General features: G+C 37.3%; 1 protein-coding gene across 2 annotated transcripts; it reads left to right on the top strand.

The window, feature by feature from the left end:
* The first annotated feature begins 12,677 nt into the window (after positions 1–12,677).
* Positions 12,678–15,125, top strand: LOC104224180 (BAG family molecular chaperone regulator 1-like). Of its 2 annotated transcripts, XM_009775764.2 has the most exons (5): positions 12,682–12,976; positions 13,074–13,385; positions 13,734–13,990; positions 14,242–14,388; positions 14,476–15,125. In XM_009775764.2, the coding sequence occupies exons 2-5, from the start codon at positions 13,169–13,171 to the stop codon at positions 14,824–14,826; spliced, it is 972 nt and encodes a 323-aa protein (XP_009774066.1). In that variant the 5' UTR covers positions 12,682–12,976; positions 13,074–13,168; the 3' UTR covers positions 14,827–15,125. The 2 variants fall into 2 exon arrangements, with proteins under 2 accessions (XP_009774065.1, XP_009774066.1); XM_009775763.2 differs by having other exon boundaries at positions 12,678–13,385.
* The last annotated feature ends 455 nt before the right edge of the window (positions 15,126–15,580 follow it).

Raw genomic sequence — 15,580 nt, 5'->3', positions numbered from 1 at the left:
TAGGGTTTTAAACCCTAAACTGAACTTTTTCCTTTAGTCAGCATTAGGGTTTTAAACCCTAAACTGAACTTTTCCTTTAGTCAGCATTAGGGTTTTAAACCCTAAACTGAACTCTTTTCCTTCAGTCAGCATTAGGGTTTTAAACCCTAACTGAACTTTTTCCTTTAGTCAGCATTAGGGTTTTAAACCCTAAACTGAACTTTTCCCTTTAGTCAGCATTCGGGTTTTAAACCCTAAACTGAACTTTTTTCCCTGTAGTCAGCATTAGGGTTTTAAACCCTAAAATGAACTCTTTTCCTTCAGTCAGCATTAGGGTTTTAAACCCTAAACTGAACTCTTTTCCTTCAGTCAGCATTAGGGTTTTAAACCCTAAACTGAACTTTTTTCCCTGTAGTCAGCATTAGGGTTTTAAGTCCTAAACTGAACTTTTTTCCTTCAGTCAGCATTAGGGTTTTAAACCCTAAACTGAACTCTTTTCCTTCAGTCAGCATTAGGGTTTTAAACCCTAAACTGAACTCTTTTCCTTCAGTCAGCATTAGGGTTTTAAACCCTAAACTGAACTCTTTTCCTTCAGTCAGCATTAGGGTTTTAAACCCTAAACTGAACTCTTTTCCTTCAGTCAGCATTAGGGTTTTAAACCCTAAACTGAACTCTTTTCCTTCAGTCAGCATTAGGGTTTTAAACCCTAAACTGAACTCTTTTCCTTCAGTCAGTATTAGGGTTTTAAACCCTAAACTGAACTCTTTTCCTTTAGTCAGCATTAGGGTTTTAAACCCTAACTGAACTTTTTCCTTTAGTCAGCATTAGGGTTTTAAACCCTAAACTGAACTTTTCCCTTTAGTCAGCATTAGGGTTTTAAACCCTAAACTTAAATTTTTTCCCTGTAGTCAGCATTAGGGTTTTAAACCCTAAACTGAACTCTTTTCCTTCAGTCAACATTAGGGTTTTAAACCTTAAACTGAACTCTTTCCATTCAGTCAGCATTAGGGTTTTAAAACCCTAAACTGAACTTTTCCTTAGTCAGCATTAGGGCTTCAACCCTAAAACTGAATTTTGTCCATTCAGTCAGCATCAGGGCCCCAACCCTAAACTGAACTTTTCCCCAGTTAGTCAGCATTAGGGTTTCAACTCTAAACTGAACTTCTCCCCAGCTAGTTAGCATTAGGTCTCCAACCCTGAACTGAACTATTTCCATTCCGCCAGCATTAGGGCTCCAACCCTTAATTGAGCATTTGTCTGTCAGCCAGCATTAGGGCTCCAACCCTGAACTGAGCATTTTTACCTTATGGCAATATCGTTGATCCAATCCCGGAGTTGGCATTTCGGAAACTGAAATTTTCCAATTCCTTCATCAATTCTATGAACTTCCTGGCAAATAACTCACGAAATTTTCCTAGTGAAACTGGGGCAGAAAATTTCTTTCGTTTGTTTTTCCCCGCAGGTTTGACCTCGAGGCGCATGGATCGATAAGACCCACGAGATAAGCCTCAACCCAAAAAAAAAAAAAAAGATGTTCCGAGATGCTTGAAAAACGAAGGGCGGATCGCTCCAAGTTTCGATCAAGGCCCCGAGCTCTACCACTCCCGTCTCACTCAGTGTCGCAGAAATAAACAGGCACCTACAACTTGCAAGCATCAAGATTCGGATCGAAGTCTACAAGCAAAATCAGCTAAAACCCGAGATCAAGTTGCAAAAGAATCATAAATAGGAATCTTGTAACTAGCAAGTGACAAGCATAAGTATTTAGTTCAGTTTCAATTTTTTCTTTGGTTGTAATAAGGTGGTCAGTAAAGCAACAGTGACAACAGCAACAGCAGTAACAGCAAGCAGTGCAATCCCATGGTAGTCCCAGCTGCCAAAATTTCCCGAACTACATTGACCTGATTCCTGTTTAGCCCAGGATATGTAGGAAATCTTTGAAGCAAAGATTCGGTCAAATCTTTCAAAACATGCTTCACACGGAGTAGTCCAATAGGCAAAAGTCGCTCATATCCGCTCACTTTATCTTTGCACGAAAACTCTTCGTGTTTCCGAAAAAAGAGGGGCACCTGTGAGCACGTGATTTTTGTTTTACGCGACAATCACTCCAAAAGAAATAAAAATAATAGCAATTGGTTTCGCCTTACAATTTTTGGATTTTACGTGGCATTTTGTTAGTTATATGTGATCTTGTCCGTGTTTATTTTATTCAAACAAAATATATAAAAAATATGTCGTGTGAACCGTAATCCGTTTATTAAAAGAAAAATAAAATAATGCATCTTTCATTCTATTTTGTCATTAAGTGATGTTAGTGTAATTAAATGTTAATTGTGTGATAATTGTTGTTTAATGTTTTATATAGTATTATTTGGAAAATTAATTTAAGAAATTAAAAAAAAAAGGATTTTCGGATCGGGCCAGTCCAAGTTAAAACAAAATAGGCCCAAAACTGAACCGATCAAGCCCAAAACCTGTGTTTTGCCCGGTCCAAACCAGCCGACCCCAGGGGCGTCCAAACGACGTAGTTTCGATCATGTTTGATCTGAGCCGTTGATCTCAGAATGATCAACGGCCGAGATCACATACCCCGTACCCACATACAGATCCGACCCGTTCTACCCTAACCAACCGTGACCCTTACTAAGCTAAACGGCATCGTTTCATTTAAACCTTCGGATCCAGGCCGTTGATCTCGTTTGATCTAACGGCCGAGATCGAGCCATCCACCCCATATATAAGCTTCCCTCTCATACCCCACCCCCTATCCAAACACCCCTGCCTTTAGGTCATCCCCTCCACAGACCTAAACCCTTCAGAACCCTAGCCTCCCCCTTTCCTCTCACCATTAATCCCGGCGGCATGGACGCCGGTGACCCCCACCTTAACACCATAGATACACCTCACCACCCTGAACTCAAATCCACCAACCGCTTAGCTCGAATCCCCTCCCACCTTCTCGAATCTTCATTTGAAGATTCGAGTCGGACCTCGACTTACACCGATCTACCCCAACTTCACACCAGACAGTCCCCAGACCTCCGTCGTGACCAAACCATGCTTGGTTTGGTCCGAATCTTACCGTGGAGACCCAAATCCCAAATCTGTCATCTAGGAACCCTAGAAACCCCGGGGCCTGGTCTGTTGTTCGTTTGAGCCAAGTGATTAGGGTCTAATAGACCTTAATCGAAGTGTTCTCAGTTGAGAACACTTCGATTAAAGTCCGTTCAACCCCAAGAAGGGTCTATTCAAATCCGAGCTAAGTTCTTCTGATTTTTAAGGCTTAAGGTAATTTTTGTTTTCTTTATCAGTTTATTTTGTCTGCTACAATTGACTGTCTGTTCGTATGTTTTGTTTAATTTATGTTATTGATTTTTTTCGACTGTTGTTATCCACCTTACCCGGACCTCTGTATTTGGCCAAGTTCTTTCCATTTACTGATCATGTGTATGTGTGTAAGCTTTACAATCAATTGAATTTAAATTCGATTGATTAATTAATTCTCCAGTACAACTTTTGCTTAGTTAGTGCAATTTGAATCGCGTGTTGATATTGTTCGATTTCTGATTATTGGCTATTGTTTGTATATGTTATAATTAGTATAGTCGATTCGATACGTGTCATCGATTGGTTTCAGCTGTTTGAACGATAACAATTTGATCTGTTTCTGTTAAACATTGTTTGAATCAAATTGAGAATCGAGTATAGCTACTTATAGTTGTTGATTTGAATCAGAAATTTAAGGATTTGGTCTGTAACTGCAGTTTGAATTGGTGGCATGTGCACTTGTGCACAACATGTGCATAAAGGCCCTTTTCTTAAGATTAAATAGTTTGACAGCATATGCTGTCAGATTATATTCTTGCTGCCCATGTTTGCTTTTAGTTTAATAAAATGATAAAAGGGACTGTCAGGGAATGTCATGGGAAGGGTTTTATTTTAAATAGTTGAGTGGAAAGAAAAGAGACCACATGGGGGGGGGGGTCTGATGTGTTTTAACAGGCTGTGAATAGCCTGATATTAGGCTATAAAAAGAGGCAGAACTTCCATTATTGGGGGGACTGGATTTTATAAAAAACATAGATACAGAGAGAGATAGATTGAGAAAAGAGAGAAAAAGGCATATAGACAGAGGGGGATTCAGACTGATTTTGAGAGAGCACATATACAGATAGATAGAGGGGTTAAGAGATAGAAAACATACAGACAACGATCAGGAACTGTTTCTTCCTACTGTTGTTTGGGTTTCATTTGTTCAACCTGTTCAATCAATTCTGATTTCTTCCAAGTCTCAACTAAGTTTATTGGTTGGTTTGCATTGGTTGTTCTCCTGGACTTGGTATGTCTTGAAGCTTTGTTTCTACTGCACTGTTTGCTGCTGTTATTTTGTTACTGCTTGTTCCATCGGCTATAGTTGCATCTTGCACTGGGATTTGTCCTGTTGTTATCTACTGTTACTGCTGCTGTTTCTGTTGCCATTGCTACCCTACTGACTTCTCTTCTTCTTCAATTGTAAGTATTTCCAGGTACACACTTCTGAAACCATGTGTTGTTGAAAGCTTGAAGTTTGAAGTAGAAATAAAGAAATGAATGTTGTTTACTTTACAATACTTGTACTCAAAACATAGCAATAGGTTGAATGGTAGTTAGCTTGTATTTGTTTAAGTTCATTCCATCTACAATTGCTATGTATGAATTAACACACATCCTAACCGAGGTGAACTACTAGATAGTATTATTGTTAGGCCAGATGTATCGGGAGATGATGTACTTGTTAGATCAGTTTATAGCTCATTAAATATACATTTGTGTAATATGTACTTAATAGAAGTTTAGTCTATTTAACACTATGTGGTTATAGTTGTTAAGTTGTCTGTATGACGAGGAGTGCGTGTGTGTTTAGTATATTGGCAGTTAAATCTCAGCTTCTATTGTTGTTCCCTAACATGTAAGGCAGGATGCTTTTAATTCGACAAAAGACTCATCATAATTCTGAATCGTTTAAACTAACTCTATCAAATTGGGTCGCGTTAGGCAGTTTATAGGATCACGTCTGAATCCCATTGGTAGTAGCTTATAGTAGTCAACGCTGTTAATCTGTTCAAAAGATCGGTTTGAATTAAAATGAGACAGACGCCTTGGGTGAGTTTAGCATGATATTTGTCTTGTATGCAATTTCTTTTATCAAACTGAAAGCATGTCCAATAAAGCACAAAATTTTTCCTCCTCGCAATAATCAATCAGATAACTAATAAGAGGCCGGGATTAGCTAAGCATGCAATTTAATTAAGCACGTATTTTCTTTCTTCTTTTTTAGAGACAAATATAATAGAAATGTAGTCGCTTTAGGATATCCCTTTTAAAAACAATGAGGCGAGCCTCGCCAAATAAAAAAATGCAAATCGCGGGGCCCCCAACAATTGATCATAATAAATACTTAGAATTTGGGATGGACTGTTTAGTGAATTTCACTGTCTTCCCCAAAGATAATAACGCGTTAGACTCTTCAGACGCAGCTTAATTAAATTACATTCTTAAATTCGGGTGCACATTGATGTGACCCAAATCCAAATCTCAACGGAGTCGAAATGTGTTAACAACTACGGGTGCATTGATTGTGACGTGGTTCGAGATGCATTTTCATGACGTTGCAATTCTATAAGAATAAATGATAAGAATAAAAGCGGTTTTAAACTTAATAAAAGCACATAAGTCACAACATGTATTTAAATCAGATATTTAGCCATTATAACAATTTAAGTGACCGTGCTAGAACCACGGGATTCGAGGGTGCCTAACACCTTCCCTCGGGTCAACAGAATTCCTTACTTAGAATTTCTGGTTCGCAGACTTCATTTGGAAAAGTCGAAAATTTCCTCGATTTGGGATTCAAGATAAACTGGTGACTTGGGACACCAAAAGCCAAACCTTTCCCAAGTGGCGACTCTGAATTAAATAAATAATTCCATTTCGAATATTGTCACTTAAATTGGAAAAACTCCCCTCGCGCATTTAACCCTTCGGGGCGGGTGCGCAAAAAGGAGGTGTGACAAGCGTTAATACACGTTATTTATGGACTAGTACCATACAAGGTACCACATGACCATGATAGTAAGGTGTATTAAAAGTGAGTAGTATTTTAAGTTATTTGACATAATCCTTAATTATGGGAGTTATTGGATAATGGGGGAATCAACTAGTTAATTAATAATTAGTGATTGATTAATTAAAATTTTTGGATAAGATTAATGGTCTAAAAGATGGCAGCCACATGCAGATACATATGATGACTCTTGATTTTAAGTAATTAGGTGGCATATTTGGGGGAATTTTGTGGCCAAGTAGTCACCGAAATAGGGCCTACACCCACTTTAATAAAAAAATTAAGGTAAGATGGTAAGATTAAAAATGGAAGTCTTAACAAGACCTACATATGAACCCTTACCATCATGATAATAAAGGTGTAGCTTTTGGGAATGACTACAAAGTTGGAAGGATTTCAGACGTTACTAGAGATCTTCCTTTCAATGACTTTCATGTTAGAGAATGGATAATTAAGGTTTATGATATGATTATTGATTCTTGAAGAGTAGGATCACGTTGATAAGAAATTTCCAAATTTGTGATAATATCCTTGTTCCGAGAAGCTCTGCTTTGCTAGTTTGCAATGAAAGACGATAAGCGTTATGGCCTCGTTGTCTAAGAGAGCACGGTATAATGTTTCTCAAGAATATCATACGGATTTTTTCCTACTTCAATTCATCGTTACGTGTTCATCACACAAGACATGTGTTAGAGGAATTGTCAAGAAAATCGGTTGTATATTAAGGCTATCCCTTCTTTATTTTGGTATCATCCATATGATACTAACGAAACGTGCAAATGCACAAATTCCATGAATGACTGAGTCATAATATTCATAGAAGTATTAGAGATATCTATGTTCTTGAATTTCTGTGTGTCATAATATTTTATCATCTGTTCATGGGTCTTAAAAAAATATGAAAGTTGAAAAGAGTTTACTTTATGATATTACTCAAAGGCAAAATGGTCTTACGAAGCTCCGAAAGATTTTATTAACATACTTTTCATGCATTGCATTCATGTGCATTGACCCATGACCAGACGACGTTATATACGCGTATATATGTATGTATAATATGTAAATGGGATATGGGAATGGTTATGGCGTTATATATGCACCACCACCTGATTAGCTGGTATATGATGATGATGTTGCCCATAGTGGCTGAAATATGACTCAGACGGTGTTATATACGCGTATATATGTATGTATATATATATATATATATATATATATATATGTGTGTGTAAATGGAATATGGGAATGGTTATGGTGTTATATATGCGTATATATGTATGTATATATATGTGTGTGTGTGTAAATGGGATATGGGAATGGTTATGGCGTTATATACGCACCACCACCTGATCAGCTGGTATACGATGATGATTTTGCCTACAGTGGCTGATATGATATGATGGGATGCCCTCATAGGCTGATGATGTTATGAAACATGTACCTATGCACGACATTACATTCATACGCATATGCATGATGCTAAAATTAATTTATGATTTACAAAGTTATTTAGACTTACAAGTTGAGTCATTTACTCTATATGTCTTCCAAGTCTCTTATGTATTTAATTATGTGCCTTACATATTTGGTACATTATTCGTACTGACGTCCCTTTTGCCTAGGGACGCTGCGTTTCATGCCCACAGGTCCCGATAGACAGGTCGAGAGCCCTCTAAGTAGGCTATCAGCTCAGCGAAAGATGTTGGTGCGCTCCATTTGCTTCGGAGTTGCTCATTTGGTTAGTATGATTTAGATGTGTATTGTTTGGTATGGCGGGACTCTGTCCCGACCTTTATGACTTTTATGTATTCTTAGAGGCTTGTAAACATATGTCGTGTACATAAAAGATTGTACGGCCTTGTCGGCCTATGTTTTTAGTATATAAAGGATCATCTTGGCCTATTAGGCCCGTATGTCATGTGTATATGATGATGTAATAAGAAAAATATGTTACGTTGGTACTTGGTTGAGGAAGGTACTGGGTGCCCGCCGTGGCCCATCGGTTCGGGTCGTGACATTGAGCAGCCATTATCCATGTACCATATTTGGCTACTTCCCTTCACTTGGACCTGCAAAAGAAATCAAGGGTTAGTCTTAGGAACCCAAACTAGTTTGGGTCCCTTTCTATAGGCAAAGGGGTAAATTAAATTCCTTTTGGACCACCCAGGCAGCCTATTTTTCTTTTGAACAAAGGTTTTGTTCTTTTGACTGGTCTTTTCTTTTGCATTACATTCATTTTTGTAATGATAAGTCTTGCCACAATATGTACAAATTTTGTTTCCACAAAGAGTGATGTACTTGCTTTTGGGGTCCCACTTAGGTGCTTGAGTCCCATAGCCAAGTCCTCTCTTGTTGCTACCGTGGTGTTCTTGTAGCCAGGATAGTGCATCAGAAGCCTTATTCCATTTACAAGTCCTATCTAGTTCATGCTTTACCTTCCCTAGGTCTTCTTTTATGACTCTTATCTACTCATCTTTCTTATACAACTCATCCTTCATTTTTCCTAGATTTTATTCTAAGGTGAGATGTGTATGATCATCTTTCTTCTTACCTATTCCTAATTTCAGTTTTAAATTTTCAGACCTAAGTTCTAAGACACTAGTGTCAAGTTCAAGAACCTAGTTCTTCAACTCAGCATTTTTACTGTCACTCTCATTAGCCCTAGATTCTAGATTTTTGCACTTGGCTTTTAAGATCACACACTCCCTAGACAGTTGTTCCTTCTCATTGTTAATTACCTCAGACTCATCGATGAAGTCTAGCAATAGTTCAGATAACTTTTCTTTAGACAGAAATTTAATCTTGTCTTTGAGATGAATCACACTTACCTCTTGTTCATCATCTGATTCTCCGATGGCCATAAATGCTTGTTCATCTCTAGCTTCATCTTCTGAATCCTCATCTGATGTTTCTCCCCAAGCAGCAACCATAGCCTTTGTTGATCCTTTGTTCCTTTTGGGTTGAACCTGTTCCTTCTTCCTGTTCCTTCGTTCATCCCTTTCCTTCTTCCATTCAATTTCCCACTGAGGACAGTTCTTGATCATGTGATCAGTCTTGCCACATTTGTAGCAACCCTCGTTGGTCTATTTCTCAGGAGCCCTTGGTTTGTTGAAGGTTGTACCTCTTGAAGAACCCTTTCCTCTTATTAGGTATTTTTTGAAATCGCTTGTGATTATGGCCATTTCATCATCCTCCAGATCTTCACCTTAAGCTATTCTGAGAGCCAGACTCCTTTCCTTCTTGGGTGCATCCATTTTCACGGTTTTCCTTCTCAGTTCATAGGCAGTGAGATTTCCAATCAGTTCATCCAACTTGAGAGTAGCAATATTCTTTGATTCCTGAATAGTAGTGATTTTGCTTTCCCAAGTTACTGGTAAGACCCTTGTCAAGATTTTCTCAACCTTGTCTTCTTCAAGAATAATTCTCCCAAGAGATTTAAGTTCATTTGTTAGTGTTGTGAACCTTGTATACATCTCCTAGATAGTTTCTCCTTCCTTCATAGTGAAATTCTCATATTGAGAATATAGAAGTGTTCCTCTTGATCTCTTTACTTGAGGAGTTCCTTCATGAGCCACTTGTAAAGTGTCCCATATCTCCTTAGCAGTGGTACAACTTTAAATCCTGATGTACTCGTCTGGACCCAGTCCACATACCAGCCATTTCTTGGCTTTGACATTCTTTTCCCATTTCTTCAAGTCTTCAGCAGTGCAGTCAACTCTTGTCTTTGGTACGTCCACTCCTTCAACATTCTTCTTTGTAGTAGCCAGGGGACCATCAGTGACTTTGTCCCAAAGTTCATAGGCTTCTCATATGATGTGATCTCTCATCCTGTTCTTCCACCAAGAATAGTACTGACCATTAAAGAGTGGGGGCCTAGTAGTGGATTGTCCTTCCCAGTTTTCAGGTGGTGCACTCATCTTGATCTTTTCCTAAGGTATTAACCTCTTCAAGGATAACCCGCTATGATACCAATTGATGTTTTATATGTCAATACCACACAAGAGGGGGGGGTGATTTGTGTGATACCCAATTTTCGCTTAGCTTGATTATAAAAGGACCTGGTTCTTCTATGTGTTTCAACTACTACTGTTTGTGGAATAATAAGTAAAGAAAATAAAGAATATAGAGATTTTTATGTGGAATACACCTGACTCAAAAGGTGAAAAAACCACGACCTACTACTCAGTAGGAATTTTCCAAACTTCCACTAAAATCACTGAGCCAAAAACTGCATTTACAAAAACTCTTTTGTAAACCTAGGATTAACTCTAATCCCGTTGTGACACACAACCTCAACTATTGCAACAACTTCAAGTTAACTCTAACTTGAACACTCTAGGTACCTAATACAATTGCCTCTATAAAAGCTGAAAGGTACAATGTAAAATCACCTACTATAATTGAACTAGAATAAAAGATAGACACTTGGAACTGGTTCTTCTATCTTGTTCAAGTAGCTTCAGGATTGCACGCTTGAATCACACATAAATTACTTGCAAAATCGCCTTGCTCTTTTGCTCTCAATTTAAATTTAACTTTTGCTTATGTGCATTACCTATAAAAGAGAACAACATTGATATTTAATGGGTTAGTAATTAGAGATTGACTGGGATTCAGATGCTACGTTTCTATCGTAGAAGAGTTCTAGTTGATCTCATACTCTAACATTATCTTCTTCCTAAACTGTATTCTCTTCGTGTACGGAGTCTTTCTCTCCTTATCCAATATACAACATTTTCGATCAGATAAGGAGATATGACTTCTGATAAGTTAGATTTATCTCCTTCACGTGCATCTCACATGTTTGTGTTGATCATGACTGTGCTTCACAAGATGGACCTGGTCCATGTCTGAGTTCTTTTGCCAGTTTTCAAAACTTCACCTGTACTTGGGCCAACAAGAGTATATTCTTTTCCAATGATTAGATGATCCTTACGAATGATTGGGGTTCCCTTTATATAATAGGGGAACCCTAAATAAGATACATTTCTATTTACAGTAAGGAATCTTACCGGGACAGCTGTATAATCGCCTAGTACGGATTTGTACTAATTCATACAAATCTATTCCAGAATTTGTGCCATGATCTTGGGACGTGGCGAGAATCTTGTCCTTTTGTAACAAACTCATAACAGCACTGTCTCGGAGTCAGTCCTACTCGGCTTCGATACTCATCATACTTCGATCCTCGGACATTGCACTTCGAGCTTCGAGTCTTGTCCATCGAGCTCGAACTCGAACTTGCCTGAACTCGGGTTTAAGGCGACCCCTCGAGCCAGGGAAATCGGGCATACCTGATTTCGACCGTATACAAACTTAATTTGTTACTCGATTATTTTCGGCTAGTTGATTAGATAGTGTGGTTGAATTTTGGTGTTGTTGGAAACTTTCTCACAAACAACCATGGTGGTAGCAACAATGGTGCTTAATATAGAAAATGGAAAGATGAAGAAGATGAGTTTTAATTTTAATTTCTAATATATTTTTTTTTGTTTTTAAAGTCAATGACACGTGTCACGACCCTATTAGGGCGTGACTTTCACGTTATCTGAAAAATTGGTCAAGCACAAAAGTGGTGTGTCTTAGACACTTTGAAAAGGTTAAGTATATAAAAGGTTTCCCGTGAAAGAGAGGTGTGTAACAACGATTTAGTTACCAGGTTGATGGGTAAATTATGTATTTTGCCTAAAACCAGAAACAACTTTGTAAATAACCACAAAATCAATGAATCCCTTCACCGGAAACTTATATTGCCTAAATAGTATAAAAATATTTTTTTCTCTATGTATATAAACTTTTAATTCCCTTGATATAAGTGGAATTTTTATTGTTATGGCAAAGATAGTTCCAAAATTGCTTAAAGTCACATGTTCAAATTTTTCAATATCCTTGTTAAAATTCTTAAACTTTGTCCTTGAAGGCAACTATCAATTAGATTTTAATAGATATTTAGGTAAACTACACCGGGACGAATAGAAATTTTAAGTTTAAAGAACGTATACCACTGCAACTATTTAAAAAGAAGCTAACTCGAAAGATGTTTCAACTTAGTTCGGAAAAGACATTGGATGAATTTCCAATACAGAGTTCACTTGCGTTAGCCCTATATTTAACTCTTCAATAATATTAAATATTCCTTGGAAATTTTATTGGGTCTATGTAATAATCATTGTTTCGAGTGTTCTAGATTGGTATCCATAATCAACATAGAAATCATTAGTGCAAATAAAATGATGAGTGTATGTACTTACCTGCATAATTGCATTGTACACCTGTAGAAGCTTGGTGAAAAAGTCTAAGGATTTCTTTACACTTTTCAGCCTTCGTCATTCACCTTTTCTTTAAGCGGTTTTAGTTTTCATTTCTACCTTTTTCATGTTACTCATAAGCTTTATGCACAAGCCTCTGGCTACTTCCCTTGGCCTCATTTCTCCAATTATTATCTAACAGCAACTTTAATAATAATGATATACTACCAATAATTAAATGGACATTATACCTATTAAAAAATAAGTAATTCTGTAGCAGAGTTCTCTGCTTCTTTCTTGTGTTTCGCTGTCCACTCATTTATTTATACATATTTTTGAAGTATCTTATTTCCATCTCTCCTCCTACTTCTTCCAGCCTTCTCCACAGGCTGAACAAACCTAACAGATGGCAAATTAATTACTCCACTTTCTTTTTCTTCAGTTTCTGGTGGTGAAGCCAAGATTTTGATTTATTTTTAACATTGAAATCCTAAGCTGAATAATCGGACAAATCTGTGGATTTTCAGATTGGCCGAGTGTCTAGACATTTTTGGCAAATTTGTCGCTTACCTTTTGATTCTTTACATTTTCAGCTATTCAAATAAGATCTGCTATTCCTTCTCAAATTCAGCTCTCTTTCAACTTGGTAAACACACCTCTCTCTTTCTCTCGGCATTTTCTCAGTACACACGTGTCACTGGAAATTAGAAGCTTAGACACTGACGCAACTGTAGATCTTTCAGGGTCAAAAGTCAGTGTTTTGATCTGCTTCCTCAAAATTCAACGTTAGCAATTCAAATCATTTCTACATACATTCTTTAGCCTACAAACTCAAAAAATGATGCAAATGAAGACGAAAACCACCGGAATGCCGCCGATGATGAACGGTAGCTCTGATGCGGGCGAGAAGGAGTGGGAGCTGAGGCCCAGTGGAATGCTGGTCCAGAAACGCAACCCGGATTCTGAAAACCGTCCTCCTCCACCTACTATTCGGGTCCGGGTCAAGTATCACTCTATTTACCACGAGATCAATATCAGTTCTCAAGCAACCTTTGGTATGTTGTAACTTAAGTAGTACTCTCTCTTTACCATTTGTTTAACATTATTTATTGTTAATTCGTTTACGGAAAAAATATATTTATATAATAAAAAATAATCAACTTTATACTTCTCATTTTAATCTTAATAATAAACTATAATGACATGTTTAAAAACACAAGTTTTATTATTGCTACCCAACAATTATGCTATGTATTAAAAACTTTCTTTTCTCTCTAAATTTTAAAGTTTACTCAAATTATGCCAAACAAATTGGGACAAAGGGAGTAATACATTTGTATAGCATTTCTGTATTTCCAATTGTGTTTCTATTTTGTTTGTGAATTTATGTTGTCAAATTGCAGGGGAACTGAAGAAGATGCTGACGGGGCCAACGGGGTTGCACCACCAAGATCAGAAATTACTGTATAAAGATAAAGAGAGAGACAATAAATTGTTTCTTGATATTGCTGGAGTGAAGGATAAGTCTAAAATTGTTCTAATGGAAGACCCAATTAGCCAAGAAAAACGGTACCTCGAGATGAGAAAGAATGCTAAAGTGGAGAAGGCTGCTAAAACAATATCAGAGATCACTTTGGAAGTCGATAGGCTGGCTAAACAGGTAATATTAAGAGTGAAAAAAAAGACTTTTAAAACTTATAGTGTAAAATAAATCGTAAATATTGGTATAGCTATAATATTTCATTAAAGGTAAAATAAAAAGTTAAATTAAATTATTTCCAAATTTAGAAAGAAATCATTCGTTTTTGAACGGATTAAATAAGCGCATATAAATTGGAACAAATATAAACTCGATTTTCGATGAAAATGTAGGTACTGTGGATAACTGTTACGTGCATTTTGATTGTCTAGGTTTCTGCACTGGAATCTATAATTTCCAAAGGTGGGAGAGTTGTAGAAAAGGATTTGATAAATCTGACAGAGTTATTGATGAATCAGCTGGTTCAATTAGATGGCATTATTGCTGAAGGTGATGTGAAATTGCAGAGAAAAAATCAGGTATTAAGTTAAATCCCGCATAGCTAATGAACTTAGCTTTTAATTCATAAAGAAAAAAACTTTAAAAAAATGTGATATGTGTTGTAGGTGAGAAGAGTGCAGAAGTGTGTTGAAACATTAGATGTGTTGAAGATAAAAAATTCAGTTACAACCAGCAACGTCGATCACATTGAAAAAGACCAATCTTCCCCAGCTCACCAGCATCAAAGGCATTCCAATAAGCAAGCCACATCACCAGTTCAACACGAAAAATCGGTAAAAACCAAACAACAGCAGCCATCAAAGAACTCAACCTCAGGGTCTGTAGTTATAACGACGCAATGGGAAACGTTTGATTCCATGCCAGCGCCATTGCTGGACCATTTCTCATCACCTACAACCACACCAAGCACCCATGCTGCAGCTGTCCAACCGCGACTCAGTTGGGATTTGCTTTGAGTAAGTTGTAGCCAAAAGTGTTTGTGCTAGTTTAAAGGATCGTTTGGTGTGAATTTCTCCTTTCCCTTGTTGGTTTGGTACCTATTCTCCATTCTTTTATGTATCTAGATTTTTGTGAGATTCCCCTTTTTTCATGTATCTCCAACTTAAGAAATAATCTGGGGGTTGCTGCATAATAGTTATTACTGGAGTATTAGGTTGTATTTCCTCTTCCAAGTTCTCTATTATGCTATCATCAATTTTCTACTGTAATGTTTGTGGTGTTGATACGTACGGCAGTAAGATCATACTATTGTGTATTTCCGATTGTAATGTTATTGAAGTTGCTAGGTATAGTATATTCCTTAACTATGCAGATTGATACTTAAATCATACAAAAACACTTGTTCAATTGAGAGCTGTGGTGCTTACCTTTTACCGGAGGTGATAGAACTGTGGTGCTCAACTTCGTTTTGAGTTGATAGTTGATGTTGATGAGACTTGTTGTGGCAAGGAGATATGTCTTGTACTTGCGCAGTGCAATGGAGTTTGGGATGGTGGTCTGATAAGTTTCCTGCGATGAATTTCTTAAAATAGGCAGGTGAGAATTACTGCTTGAGCTTATGCTTGATCTTCTTTCGTCGGTCGTTTTCGTGTTTGATCCTATTGTTATCCGATTTCGGTTAGGTCTTCGAAACCTATATTGGTACTGATGCCCCAACACCTTTGGACTTTGAGCTAGTTTGAGGCACAAAGAATTGTATGCTTCGAAGTA

The sequence above is a fragment of the Nicotiana sylvestris genome, chromosome 5, assembly GCF_000393655.2.
Source record: "Nicotiana sylvestris chromosome 5, ASM39365v2, whole genome shotgun sequence".
NCBI lineage: Eukaryota > Viridiplantae > Streptophyta > Magnoliopsida > Solanales > Solanaceae > Nicotiana > Nicotiana sylvestris.
This window is presented reverse-complemented; position numbering and strand designations above follow the sequence as displayed.